The sequence below is a fragment of the Triturus cristatus genome, chromosome 2_1 (assembly GCF_964204655.1).
Source record: "Triturus cristatus chromosome 2_1, aTriCri1.1, whole genome shotgun sequence".
In the NCBI taxonomy this organism is placed as follows: domain Eukaryota; kingdom Metazoa; phylum Chordata; class Amphibia; order Caudata; family Salamandridae; genus Triturus; species Triturus cristatus.
Window position 1 is genome coordinate 681,819,809 of NC_140581.1, and position 13,464 is coordinate 681,833,272.

The 13,464-nt window shown below is 47.5% G+C and overlaps 1 protein-coding gene across 2 annotated transcripts in view; it reads left to right on the plus strand.

Moving 5' to 3' along the window:
• The window catches only part of DCP2 (decapping mRNA 2), a 330,233-nt gene that overhangs the window by 51,893 nt on the left and 264,876 nt on the right, over positions 1 to 13,464 (plus strand). For both annotated transcript variants that reach the window (XM_085632614.1, XM_085632615.1), the window contains exon 4: positions 12,481 to 12,579. In XM_085632614.1, coding sequence (XP_085488740.1) covers positions 12,481 to 12,579 — 99 coding nt within the window. The remainder of the gene's footprint in view (positions 1 to 12,480; positions 12,580 to 13,464) is intronic.

The window sequence follows — 13,464 nt, forward strand, 5'->3', positions numbered from 1 at the left end:
ACAACATTTATTAGCGGAACACCTTCCGGTATGAGACGACGATTTTGCCGACCTCAGCAGGATGCGGAAACAAGTTCACGAATGCGAACCCCACCCACAAGTTCTCCTCCCTTACTTCCATAAGTGGAGATTTACCCACATAGATCTGTTCGCATCCACAGACAACGCAAAATGCTCAAACTTTGCCTCCAGATTCCCACACCCACTATCCAATGGCAGTGCTCTATTGATGAATTTATCAGGAATATTTACCTACTCTTTTCTGCCTCTTAGTCTCCTTCCGTTTCTGGTTCCGAACTTAGGCAAACATCTTTCACACTCGTACCATCCACAGCACCCCTACGACCGCCGCACCCACGCCGGACGCCCGCACCACCGAAGCACTTAAGTGCATCCTCAAAGTGTGCTCCGTACACAGGCACGAAGTAGAGATCTGGGACCTCCTCGACACCCTCTTGCCAGATGTTGTCTTCTTCACGGAAACTTGGACAAACGTCGCCACCGCCATTCCCGACAGATACAAGATCCAGAGGAAGGACAGCCCCCACCACCCAGGAGGGGGACTCGCCATCGCACGCAAGCTCCCTCCGACTCTCCACCTGCAGCACGAGCAACTCCCTCTCCAACACCTCCACCTCCACTTCCAGATCCAGACCAGCCCCAGAACCACACTTCGTGGCACCCTCGCTTACAGACCCCCAGGACCTTGCGCCTCTTTCGCCACCACCATTGCCGACCTCCTTGAACCCCACACCATCGCCTCCACGGACTACATACTTATCGGAGACCTGAATTTCCACCTCGACAACAGCAGCGACCCCGACTCCACAGCCCTTCTGGACAACCTCGCCAACCTCGATTGAAGCAGCTCGTCACCACCCCCACCTACAAAGCTGGACACATCCTCGACCCCATCTTTGCAGGAGGGACCATCGTCCACTTCAGCCACACCTCGCAGCCCCTCTGGACAGACCACCATTGCGTACACTTCTTCAACACCACTACTGCACACAAGCCTGTCCCACGCCTGCCACGAAGGAACTGGAGCAAGGTCACAGAGGAGCACCTCCACTCCACCCTCATTCACGGCCCCCCCCTCCGCCACGACCGACGCCAACTCCGCAGCCAAAGAACTACCCGCTGGATCACCAGCTGTGCAGACAAACTCGCACCTCTCAGCCACACTGAAAAGACCATGCCCATGGAAGGCCGCCTGGTTCACCACCGACCTTCAAGAAGCCAGACGCTCCTGCAGACGTCTCTCAAAACGCTGGAGAAACAGCAAAACTACCAAGGACCAGAACACCTACAAGAACGCCATGACAGAATACCATCAACTCATCAGAACCACCAAGAAGACCTTCATCCAAAACAAAATACTCGCCAATGCCAGCAACTCAAAGGTACTCTTCAACATCATCCAGCAGTTTACCAAACCCCCAGCGAAGCCACAGACGTCACGCCGTCCCAGGACCTCTGCAACAAGCTTGGCTCTTACTTACACCTGAAAATCAAGGCCTTCTATGACAACTTCAGCGAACAGACTCCAGAACTCCCCCTTCCCCCAGCAATGACAGCCATACCACCATCTCCACCTGGACACCAGTCACCACCGAAGGTACCACCACGACCATGAAGAGCACCCACTCAGGAGCACCCACGGACCCCTGCCCGCCGCACATCTTCCACAGAGCCGTCGCCACCATGGCACCCGAACTACACTGCACCATCAACGCCTACTTCGAACCGGCATTTTCCCAGACGATTGGAAGCAGGAAGAGGTTAAGCCCCTCCTCAAGAAACCCCACGGCTGACCCAGACGACCTAAAAAACTACTGACCCAACTCGCTCCTTCCTTTTGCAGCCCAAGTCACTGACAAATTTGTCAACGCCCAGCTGACCACCGTCATCGAAGAGAACGCCATGCTCGACTCCTCCCAGTCTGGGTTCCGCATCAACCAAAGCACTGAGACCGTCCTCCTTTCCGTCATCGACAACATCTGCGTGCTACTCGACCAGGGCCACACCGCGGCCCCAATCCTGCTAAACCTCTCTGCAGCCTTCGACACAGTCTCCCACCGCACTCTTGCAGCCAGACTCCACGATGCTGCCATACGGGGAACCGCCCTCGACTGGATTTGCTACTTTCTCGCGGGCAGAACCCAAGGGATCAGACTACCACACTTCCTCTCCGAACCCACAGAGAACAACTGCAGAGTACCCAAAGGATTTTCACTCAGCCCCACGCTCTTCAACATCTATATGGCCCCCCTCGCCGCCATCGTCAGACAGCATGGGCTCAATATAGTATCCTACGCCGACGACACCCAGCTCATCCTCTCCTTCATGAAGAACCCTGAAGACACCAGACTCCGCTTCCAGGAAGGATCGAAAGATGTCGCAGCCTGGATGAACAACAGTTGCCTAAAGCTCAACTCTGAGAAGACAGAGTTCCTCATTCTCTGACCCTCTCCCACCGCCTGGGACAACACCTTGTGGCCCTCCGCCCTCGGACACCCACCCACCCCGATGAACAATGCCCGGAACCTTGGCATAATTCTAGACTCCTACCTCACCATGACTCGTCAGATCAACGCCGTCACTTCCACCTGCTTCAACTCCTTCCGCAAGACCTTCAAGTGGATGCCCCCGGAAGTCAGAAAGACCGTCACACACGCACTCATAACCAGCAGACTGGACTACGGGAACGCCCTCTATGCTGGAATCAACAAATCCCTGCTACACAAACTCCAGAACACCGCAGCCAGACTCGTCCTCGGAACCCCACGACATGAGAACATGATGACCTAGCACCTGCGAGACCTCCACTGGCTCCCCGTCGAGAAGAGAGTGACTTTCAGGCTACTCACCCACGCCTACAAATCCCTCCACAACGTCAGACCCAAATACCTCAACAAAAGAGTCTCATTCCACGTACCCAAAAGGAACCTCCGCTCCGCCGACCTCGCCCTAGGAGAGACCCAACGCCTGCGCAGAACCAGAGCAGGAGGAAGAGCCTTCTCCTACGTCTCAGCAAAGACCTGGAACGAGCTCCCAGTCAACATCAGACGCTCCCTTACTCTGCACACCTTCAGGAAAAGCCTCAAGACCTGGCTCTTCGACTGATCCGGAGCTGCCGCCCCCCCTTCCCCTGCCCCCGGCGCCTTGAGACCCTCACGGGTGAGTAGAGTGCTTCATGAACCCCTGATTGATTGATTAATTGATTTGATTGATTGATGGCATCTTGCATAGCAATATTGCCTCATGCTTGTCTACACATGAGGCCCCTACAGGAGTGTTAAGCGACACTAGATCTTCCATGTTCCCTCCCGCTTGTGACTTGCACAAGCGGGAGGTAACACGGAAGATTTAGTGTTGGTTTCACCCAAGGTTAATGAGGCTCCATTGTGGTGATACACTCCAAACATATTAGATGAGAGAACCTTCAGAGATCCAATCACACAGATAACAATCACAACTGATGCTTCACTTCTGGGATGGGGAGTTCATATGAAGGACATTGTGGTTCAGGGACACAGGACAGCACAACAGGTTCTATACATCAACCTGTTAGAACTACAGGCCATTGCAATGGCTCTCAAAGCGTTCCTCACAAACATAGCAGGGAAAACCGTCCTTCTACGCACAGACAATATGACTGCAATGTATTACATTAGGAAATGGGGGGGGAACCCATTCCATTCAATTTTCCCAATTGGCACAAAAAACATGGAAATGGGCGAACAGTCACAACATCCACCTCCTAGCACAATACATACCAGGGGAGGACAACACAATTGAGGACCTCCTCAGCAGAACACACCAGGTCCACAAGTGGTAAATACAAAGTACATTATTACAAACATACTTCCAGTGGTGGGAAACCCCCACAATAGACCTATTCGCAGCAAAAGAAAACTCAAAATGCCAAAGCTTTGCATCCAGACATCCACACCCACAATCTAACGGCAATTCTCTATGGATGAACTGATCAGGGATATTTGTGTATGCTTTTCCTCTTCCCCCACTCATACCTTCTGTGGTCATGCAACTGAGGCTTCAATGACTATAATTCTGATCCCACCCACCTGGGCTCGTCAACCATGGTACGCAACACTATTGGAGCTCTCCCTACAACCTCACGAGAAGTTACCTAATTATCCAAATCTTCTAACCCACAAAAAGGCTTGGTGAGACACCTCAATCCACAGCAGCTCAGTCTTGCAATCTGGCTCATGAGTTCATAGAATTTGGATACCTCAATCTACCTAACGAATGTATGAATATTCTCAAAGAAGCAGGAAGACAGCGCACATTAATCCATCTTCCCCAACAGAACAACAATTAATATGTTACTTGTTACACTTAACAAAAGTCACAGTTAGCATACACCTCAGTACGCCTACATTTATCAGCTATTGGAGTATATTTACAAAAGAAAAAACACCAGTCACTTTTCCGCATTCCTGTAATCAAAGCCTTCATGAAAGGATTAAAAATAATTCCACCATTTACACTAATACCAGCTTGAAATCTAAACATTGTCTTAACTCATCTGTTTAAGCCACCGTTTGAGCCACTACATAATTGCCAGTTACAATTCTTAACCAATCCAATCCAAAGAGGCTTTATTTCGACAAAGAGCATGTCTTAAAAAGCAATACATATACACACTTTTTTTTTATTTTTTAAAGATAAAAGGAGCCAGTTCATAGCAAAAAATGCATACAATTCATAGTACGAAGGCGCCAATAAATTACATAAAAAGATACATTGTAAAACCAGGATTAAACATGATACAAAAGCCTATTTGATCTGATCAGCCAAGCCCAGCTTAAAAACTTCGCCAAGCCACAGGCAAAAAGGGGCCGTGAATCCGTTTTCAAAATTCGCAAGGCCTCCCTATGGTGTCTGGTGCCTAGCTCTCTACAAAGAGGTTTCAACCACCTGCGACGTGGAGCTTCATAAGCAGGGCATTCGAATAGGAAATGGGGAACTGACTCTATCCTTGTCATACAATGCGGACAAAAAGGAATCGTCTGGGCCAGGGCCTTCCACCTAGCAGTTAGATCACCCACGGGAAGTGTTCCTACTCTAAATTTAAAATACAATGCCCTGTCTCTGGGTATTGATATAATATCAAGGTAGGGCTCGCAAAATGGGACCGCCTTCACTAAATGAAATTCAGCAGTGGACCTACATTGTTTGGGATTAGTGTTTCGCCTGTCTAACACCCATCACCAGTACAGTTTTTTCAAGACAGACTTGGGGGGAGCAGTTCTTAACTGCCAAGCTTCTTCTAGACCCAATTCTACCAGTAGTCGCTTGACTTCCCTCAGCCAGCTAATTTTGGGCCAACCAGGCATCGATAGGACCTCTTTCAAACCGTCTGCGTAGCTGGCCAGTTCGGGGACTCTCCAAATGCGAGCCCAAAGAAGGAGAGGACGCAACCTTGCCTGATCACTAATGGGACAACTACCCATGTCAAGCAGTAGTGGTAAGGTTGGAGTGCTGTATGGGAGCCCCATTAAGTCCTTGAGAAATTTATTTTCTGAGCAAGACAGCTGGTCCACATTTTGCGCACCCCAAAGTTCCGCCCCATAAAGCTCCGCACTCGCGCCTCTTGCCCTATAAATATCAAGTACCGGAGCAATTGGTTTAAGGGAGGAGGCCCGTTGTTCTTTAAGTAGTGCCCCCGCCACCCTCTTATGGCTCAACAACACCTTGTGGAGGTGGCAATTCCATCTCATGGTGTCACAGAGGCGAATTCCTAGATAGTCAAATTCTTTGACCCTTTCTAGGGGGACTGATTTAAATATGGGTGGCCTACCAATCTTCTTTGGGGGATTCAGGACCAAATACTTGGTCTTTCCAGTATTAATTTTCAATCCCCTCGAGTCACAGAAAGAATGGATGCTAGTTAAAAGGCTCTGTAGCCCTTCCGGGGTCTTGGAAATCAGGAGGGTATCGTCTGCAAACAGAAGGGTGGGTACCCTCCTGCCTGCCAACGATGGGGCATCTGAAGGGGTTTGTAAAAGGTGGTCCACCACTCCGTTAACATACAATGAAAACAGAGTGGGGGCTAAAACGCATCCCTGACGGACACCTCTGTTTACAGGTATTCGTGATGACTTTTGACCCTGGTTTCCCCACCTGATCTGCGCAAAGTTTTCCGCGTGCAACTTGATTAACAGGGACAATAAATATGGGGGCAAGCCCAGCCCAGATAACACCCTCCAGAGATGGCTACGGGGAACCAGGTCAAAGGTAGTCCGCAAGTCTATAAATGCAAGGTACAGACTGCCTTTGCCCAGAACAACCACTTTCCAGTAGAGCATCATCAACCGGAATATTTGCTCAATGGTCCCAGTACCTGTTCTAAAACCTGCCTGGAAATCGGACAGGATACCCTTCTCCTCTACCCACTGCAAAACCCTTACCAGGACCACCTTTCCTGCCACCTTCTGCGTGGAGTCTAGTAAACTTATAGGGCGATAATTTGTGGGGTCGTCCCGACACCCTTTCTTGAAAATCGGGACGACCTCCCCACCCCTCCAAGATTCTGGGAGAGCTGCGTCTGCAAAACTAGCATTTAATAATGAGGCAATGAGTTTCCCCCATTCTATCGGGCTGATGCGCAACAGGTCCCCTGGTAGGCCATCCGGCCCCGCAGCTTTGTTGGGGACAAGACACTTAATTGCGTCCACCACTTCCTTGACCGTAAACAAAGAGTCTATACTCAGTTCAAGGTGGTCTAATGAAGGGGCATCAATAGAAACTTCCCCATTACCCGTTACCACATTATATAGATGGGAAAAGTCGTCGAACCACAAGGCCTCAGGGATATTGCATGTTATGAGCGAGTCCACAGGTTTGTCTCTAGCTCTAATCAGTTCCCAAAGGCCCTTCGAGTCCCTAGCGGAGCTTGCCAGTTTCAGATCACACCAAAACTGGTTCTCCCACTCTAGCTTTGCCCTAGAGATGACACCTCTATAACTTTTCCTAGCAGTACTAATCAAACCACCGTCCTTAAGTTTAACTGCATTGATTAGGTCCCTTTTAGCGATACGACAGGCAGGCGAATACCAACCAGGATTCCCCTTAGGGCGACATCTGTTGTTGGCCCTAGTGCTTGCATTGCGAACTGAAAAGAGGTTGTCTAGGGCTTTGGTAGTTTGGACAAACAACGTGGAGATCTCGTGGGCGCTAATTGTGGCAAGGTCCAAACTGGACTGGACGTTTGCCATGGTTGATCTTGCTTCCAGCATCTTGTCCTCATTGCCAACAATATTCCTCCATTTTAGCCGCCTCCCACAATTTGAAGGACATACTTCGCGTGTTGACTTCCAATCATATGGAGTTTGTTCATTAGTCCCTGCCGACCACAAAAGGGACAGTGACAAGGACAGGGGATTGTGGTCGCTATCAGTAGAGGGGAGAACCACCATATCCATCAAGTGCCCCCAAAGTTTATAGTTCAACAGGATATAATCAATTCTGGAGGATTGACCTACCCTGTTGAACGTATGTGCCCCGCAAGAATCTGACTTTGTCCTGCAATTTGCAGCCCTTACATCGTGTTCCAAGGAGAGGGCATTAAGATCAATGGCGCTTTGAGTCCATCTCTTAATTGGTGATACTGAGAGATGGGGGATGCCTCTCCTAGCGTCGTCCTCCTGGGTGCCCAGTATATCTTCCGCTGCTAGGGGTTCAAAGGTACAATTAAAGTCCCCAGCGAGCATGACGAACGAGTCAGGACCACAAGATCTAAGCTCGTCATCAACGCCCTTATGGGACAATGTCGGCATACCACCCCTAGTACCTCTAACATAAATGTTAAGAATCTCAAGCGACCTCCCCCCCATGTGGCCCTCTAACTGTTAGTCTCTGTAAGTCCAGGGACTTAGTATCTATGCACCGAATAGAATAGCCCAAGGAAATGTTTACCCAGGTTAGTAGGCCGCCGGAAGGGCGACCTCTCCCTCCGGGCGATGGGATAGCCGGTACAAAGTAACTAATATAGCCCACTTTGTGTCGGGGCTCCAAGCACCAGGTTTCCTGGAACATACATATCCCGAATGATTCAATAAATGAGTTCCATTCGGGTATGTCGATGTTGCGAGCCAAACCAGCTATGTTCCAGCTGACAACTTTCAAGGCCCTGTTGCCATCTACAGCCTGCCCCGGTGAAGACCCTTTTGCAAAAGAGCTATCCCGAGGGCCAGAGTTAAATGTCACACCTGTAACTAGGCCCTCCCCGCTAGGGACCACCAAGATGGGCGTAGCAGGCTCAGGATGTTCAGTACACTCCCATTCTGAAAGGCCGACATTGGTAACAGGAGGTGAAGGATGGTAAATAAATGGCCTCACTACTTCCATTCTTGTGGCTAAACTACCACAATCGTCCTCCCCAAGCACTGCAAATGGCTTCGCTGTCGATTGGCAGACAGCGTGTCAATAGCCATGCCATGACCAATTGGGCGGTGGACATGGATTATTACAAAACAGGCTAAATTGTGACAGGTTTAGGTGGGCTTGTCTACCGGCCCATCCCTCCCAAATGGGGGTTCTGACTGGCCTAGCAAAGGTTTTTCGGGGATTAAAGTAGCTGAGGTCATATATGCCAATATCTCCGCTACCTCCAATTAAACTGCCCTCTCTAGTGGAAAGACTACACACATAGCTGGCAACCCTAGGATCATCAAAGTTAATTATAATGCAGTCCCCCCTTATATCTTTCGGCCTAGTGCCAATCCAGCTGACCCTCCTTACGTGGATGACCCGGCCACCCATCGAGCTAGGCAAGGGTCTATTTTCCTTTAGCCAGAATACTGTTTTGTTCTTAAGTTCGGCATAAGTCTCATATTTGCCTGGTTTAAGGACTGGCACCCCGGTAAGAACTGCCTCAAAAGGCTGGCAGTCAGGGGGTAAATTGACCGTAAGGGCCGGCCCTGCGTCCGAATCCATTCCTGGCTGTGGGGTAGGGATTATCATCAGATTGTCTATACTAGCGTTATTCGTCTCAGGGCCATTACTATTTCCAGAATTCTTTGAATTGGCTGGACAACTGCTACCAGAGTCCTTTGACCGTGCGGTCCTTTTAGTAGGGATGGTACTAGCCTTAGGTATCTTGGGTCACACTATGCCATCCGTTTTGGCCAACCCTGACTTCCGGGCGGCCCCAGAGGAAGCCACAGGATGTACAACGGGAATATTTTCCACGACCACCCCGGGTACTGATACGGCGACAGTGGTGGGGCCTTGTAGAAATGTAGGTGTCGCCCGGGGTACAGATTCCCCCCCTAGACCATCTTCCCTAATTCTTGAATGTAGTTTAATAAGGGATTTTATGGAGAAAAAATTGTCCAGGGTTACCTGTTCAAACCTATTCAGCTGCTCTGTGAGCCCCTTAACTCTCTCCAGAACCGGAATCAATAATGAATTCATAATTTTCTCTAGATTGGCAATGGAGAGGGATTCGTGGGATGGAGCCTCAACAGAACCAGCTGTCAGGTCAACAAAGGTATTCTCTGCTATAACACCTTCTCCCCCTGGCGGCAATTAACACCCTGCCCTACTCTCTTAAGGGTCCCCCACCCCCCTAGCACCTGACCTCCTAGGCTTCTTTTAGGGTTTGGCATGACTTCCTTTGCGTGGGCTAGCAGTTCTTTTTCTTTTGCTAAGGGCTGGATTGTTTACTGCCAACGTTGCCAATACTGGCTGAGGGAGGGAAACCCCATTGCTAGAGGGAATAACAAGAGGGAGCATGGGGACTAGGGTCTCACTAGGGAGTGGGTCTGGTGCAGCATTATCATCGTTAAGCTGTACTATAGCTGTTAAATTCTCCAGCCTGTCCAAGCTGGCCCTTAGAGCTGCAACCCGTGGATGATCTAAAGTGGGTGTAGCAGCCACCAAGGGATCAAGTGGACGTACTGGGGATGGCACTAAAGCCAGCGGACCCAGCGATGACCGTTTGTCAGCAAGATGTTCCCGAGAAAGACGCCGCTCTGTCATGGCGATTTCCTTCTCGATAACTGTGACTTTTGAAGAAATTCATTACAAAAGCAATCATTCAGGATGCTTTCACTCCAGATCTTACAACCACTAAACTCTGAAGATTTTATGACTTCCCTAGATCTTCTTGATGCTTATTTTCACATCACCATTCATGTAAAACACAGAAAATATTTGAGGTTCCAAGTGGCAGGGTGCCATTATCAATTCAAAGTTCTCCCATTCGGGTTGCTCCCAGAATTTTCGCCAAGTCTATGGCTCCAGTAGCAGCGTTTCTAAGAAGAAGCGGTTGGTCATCAGGCTTGTATGAAACACTTCAAAGAAGTAGGACTGTGGTTAAACAAGGAAAAGTCGTAACTGATTCCAGGCAAGTGGATAACATTCCTGGGGGCAACCTGAATACAGAGACATGCAAAGCATACCCTACGAAGAAAAGGATACACCTTTTATAATACATCTGGTTTCATCCCTTACAGAAAAAAGTTCACCCATGTCCAGATGTTCACGTCCATGCTGGGACTGATGTCTTTGTGTACTCCATGAATCCCAAACTGCCGGCTACAAATGAGACTGCTGCAAGAACAATTAAACTGTCAGTTGGTTCAGGTGAAAGGGTCTTTCGAGCACATAATTCAAATTACATCATCCATGAAGATAGCAATGGCACAGTGGAAGAGAGAAGCCAACATTTCTCTAGGCCTATGTTTCATTCGCTCTCGCCCTCATTTTACTATGACAACCGATGCTTCATTAGAAGATGGGGAGCACATTTGCAAGACCTGGAAATCCACATTGGATGGTCCCTTCAGGAAGCAAATCTGCACATCAACCTTTTGGAGTTGAAAGCAGTGTTTCTAGGATTTCAGTCTTTTCTTCCCAGAATAAAGAATTCAGGAGTACTAGTATGCAAAGACCACACCACCGCCATGTTTTGCCTCAACAAGTAAGGTGGACCAAAGTCGAAAATCCTTGTGACAAAAAGCAAGCACAGCAAATTGGGAAATGGGCCCTTCACAAAATGTCTGGGTTCAACATGTTCCAGGGGTAGAAAACAAATGGGCAGATTCCCTAAGCAGAACATCAAAGGAATGCCACAAATGGGAATTAAACCAGTCACAATTATGGGAATTTTTCCACAAATGGCGTACCCTGAATATGTATCTGTTTTCAACAGCTCAGAACAGAAAATGTTGATAGTTCGTAAGCAGGATTCCTCAGAAGCACTCTTGGTGTGGGCGGGGAGACACGTTCCAAATATTTTGGACAGAAATATTTGCCTATGCTTTCCCTCCGTTTCTTTTGGTTCTCAGAGTCCTGTACAAAATGAAACCAGAGCCGTGTCATCTGACTCTAATAGCTTTGGTGTGGCCAAGACATTATTGGTTCACAGAGCTTCTTCTCCTTTCCGAACAGCCACACATTGAGTTCATACTGGCACCATCTCTCTTAACAATGAACAATCAACCAGGGACAAGTGGTACATCAAATGATACGGTCATCCAATTTATAAGTATGGCTCCTCACAACAGTGCATTTGCCTCCCTGAATATTGATAAAGAGCGTACAGAGATTTTAAAACCAGCCAGAGCAATCTCTACAAACAAATGAAATAAAAGTAAAATGGACTAAAGTTTGTAATTGGTATTCATGTAACAACCTACTTCCTTTTCAATCTACTCTAGAGCAAATCCTACCTTATTTACTACATCTAGCACAATCAAGTTCTGCCCATATTTCCATTAAAGCCTGTTTGGCAGCATTATGAAGGTTCCGTAGAGGGAGAAATATTGGCTCCCTTTGGTCTAACAGACTTCTAAAGGAGTGGTGAAAGGTCTCTTCAGGGTTTTTACTCCGAATAAGAAACCAGCGAACACATGACAGTTGAACACTGTTTTATCTTAATTGATGAAAAGCCCATTCAAACCTATCCATAATGCATAATTGAAATATCTGTCTTGGAAAATGGCTCTTTTGCTAGCTCGTACTTCAGCCAGAAGAATATGTGAAATTCAAGCCTTTTCAATCAAGGATTCTTATTTACAATTCAAAGACAACAGAGCAATATGGAGGGCCATTTCTCGCTTTATTCTTATTGGCTGAGTTTTCGTTCTAATAAAACAATGTGAATTGGTTAACAATGTCACTTGATTTTTAGTATTGCTCTCAATGCTTCTCTATGTACTACTTGTGATTATTATAGTGGGACTCCCACTATGAGGAGGGGGAATATTCAAGCATGTGGATCTGTGGATGATATTAAATACTGGAGAACCACGGTGTACAGGGAAGTATCTTGTTTTTTATTTAACGCTTTAATGACATTTTTGCTTCATGTGAAGTGCTTTTTTTTTTACTCGTGGATAGGTCCACGATACAAAAATATACCTAATAAAAAAAAAAAAAAGTTTACATCTTTCTAACAAAATTATGTTGATTTTGATGTTAAATAACTTTCTATATTGACAGGTACTCTTGGTTCAAGGATATCTAGCAAAATCTGGCTGGGGGTTCCCTAAAGGAAAAGTGAATAAAGAGGAAGCTCCAAATGATTGTGCTGCACGAGAAGTAAGGCAAACCACTTCCCCACCCCCCCCCCCATTATTTCTAAAGACAATAACACATGCAATTATTGGCAGTGATTCAACATATTTGACGCATGTTGAGGTACCGAGAAATGCACTTATCTGTGAATTGGCGTGTTACCTGGCTTACATTCGTATTCAAGAAACAAGCATAACTCAAGCAGGACTTGAGCAATAAAAACATACATGATGGAGGCAGAAGTTCTTTCATGCCCGAAACTGCCTTTTGTGCCAACATGCAACGCTACACTTCTCTCACATGCACTCACAGTAAAGTAAAGTAAAGGGGAAGCTCAGGAGCCACTACACTGAACAAGTTTTGCTCTGGATGATGTGGTGTATTTAATGAATGGAAAGCATATCCTTTTGTGCCAAGTGATTTTGTTTCTCACGGATGCATTTACTTAATTTTACTCATAATTTGTATCACACATCTTACTCTTTTTTTTTAGAAACCACAGGAGGGAGCCCCTACCGTGCTTAGTCTATTTCTCCGTACCTGTACAAGAGGATCTCCATATAGTGTTAAAAGGACTCTCTCCACTGGGATTCCAAGTGATATGCTTCATCATAGAGTCCTCGTCCAGATTCCTAGTGCATCTGAATAGTCATAACCTTGGTAGCCAAGGGAGCTCTTTGGGTATTGGGTGGGAGCTCCAATCCAATTTAGTCTAGGATATCCTGAGGGTTAATTTTATTTTCAAAGGTCACTTTGACTGAGTTAAAACCCGATGCGAATGCACGAAGGAAATTAGTAACCTCTGTATCCCTGGGTCAACATGTTCAACCATTACGCCAATGCCACACAGCCTAGTTGGCTTTTGTCAGGACTTCAGAAGGATCCCGTTAGTATCCTATTTGTGTGCAT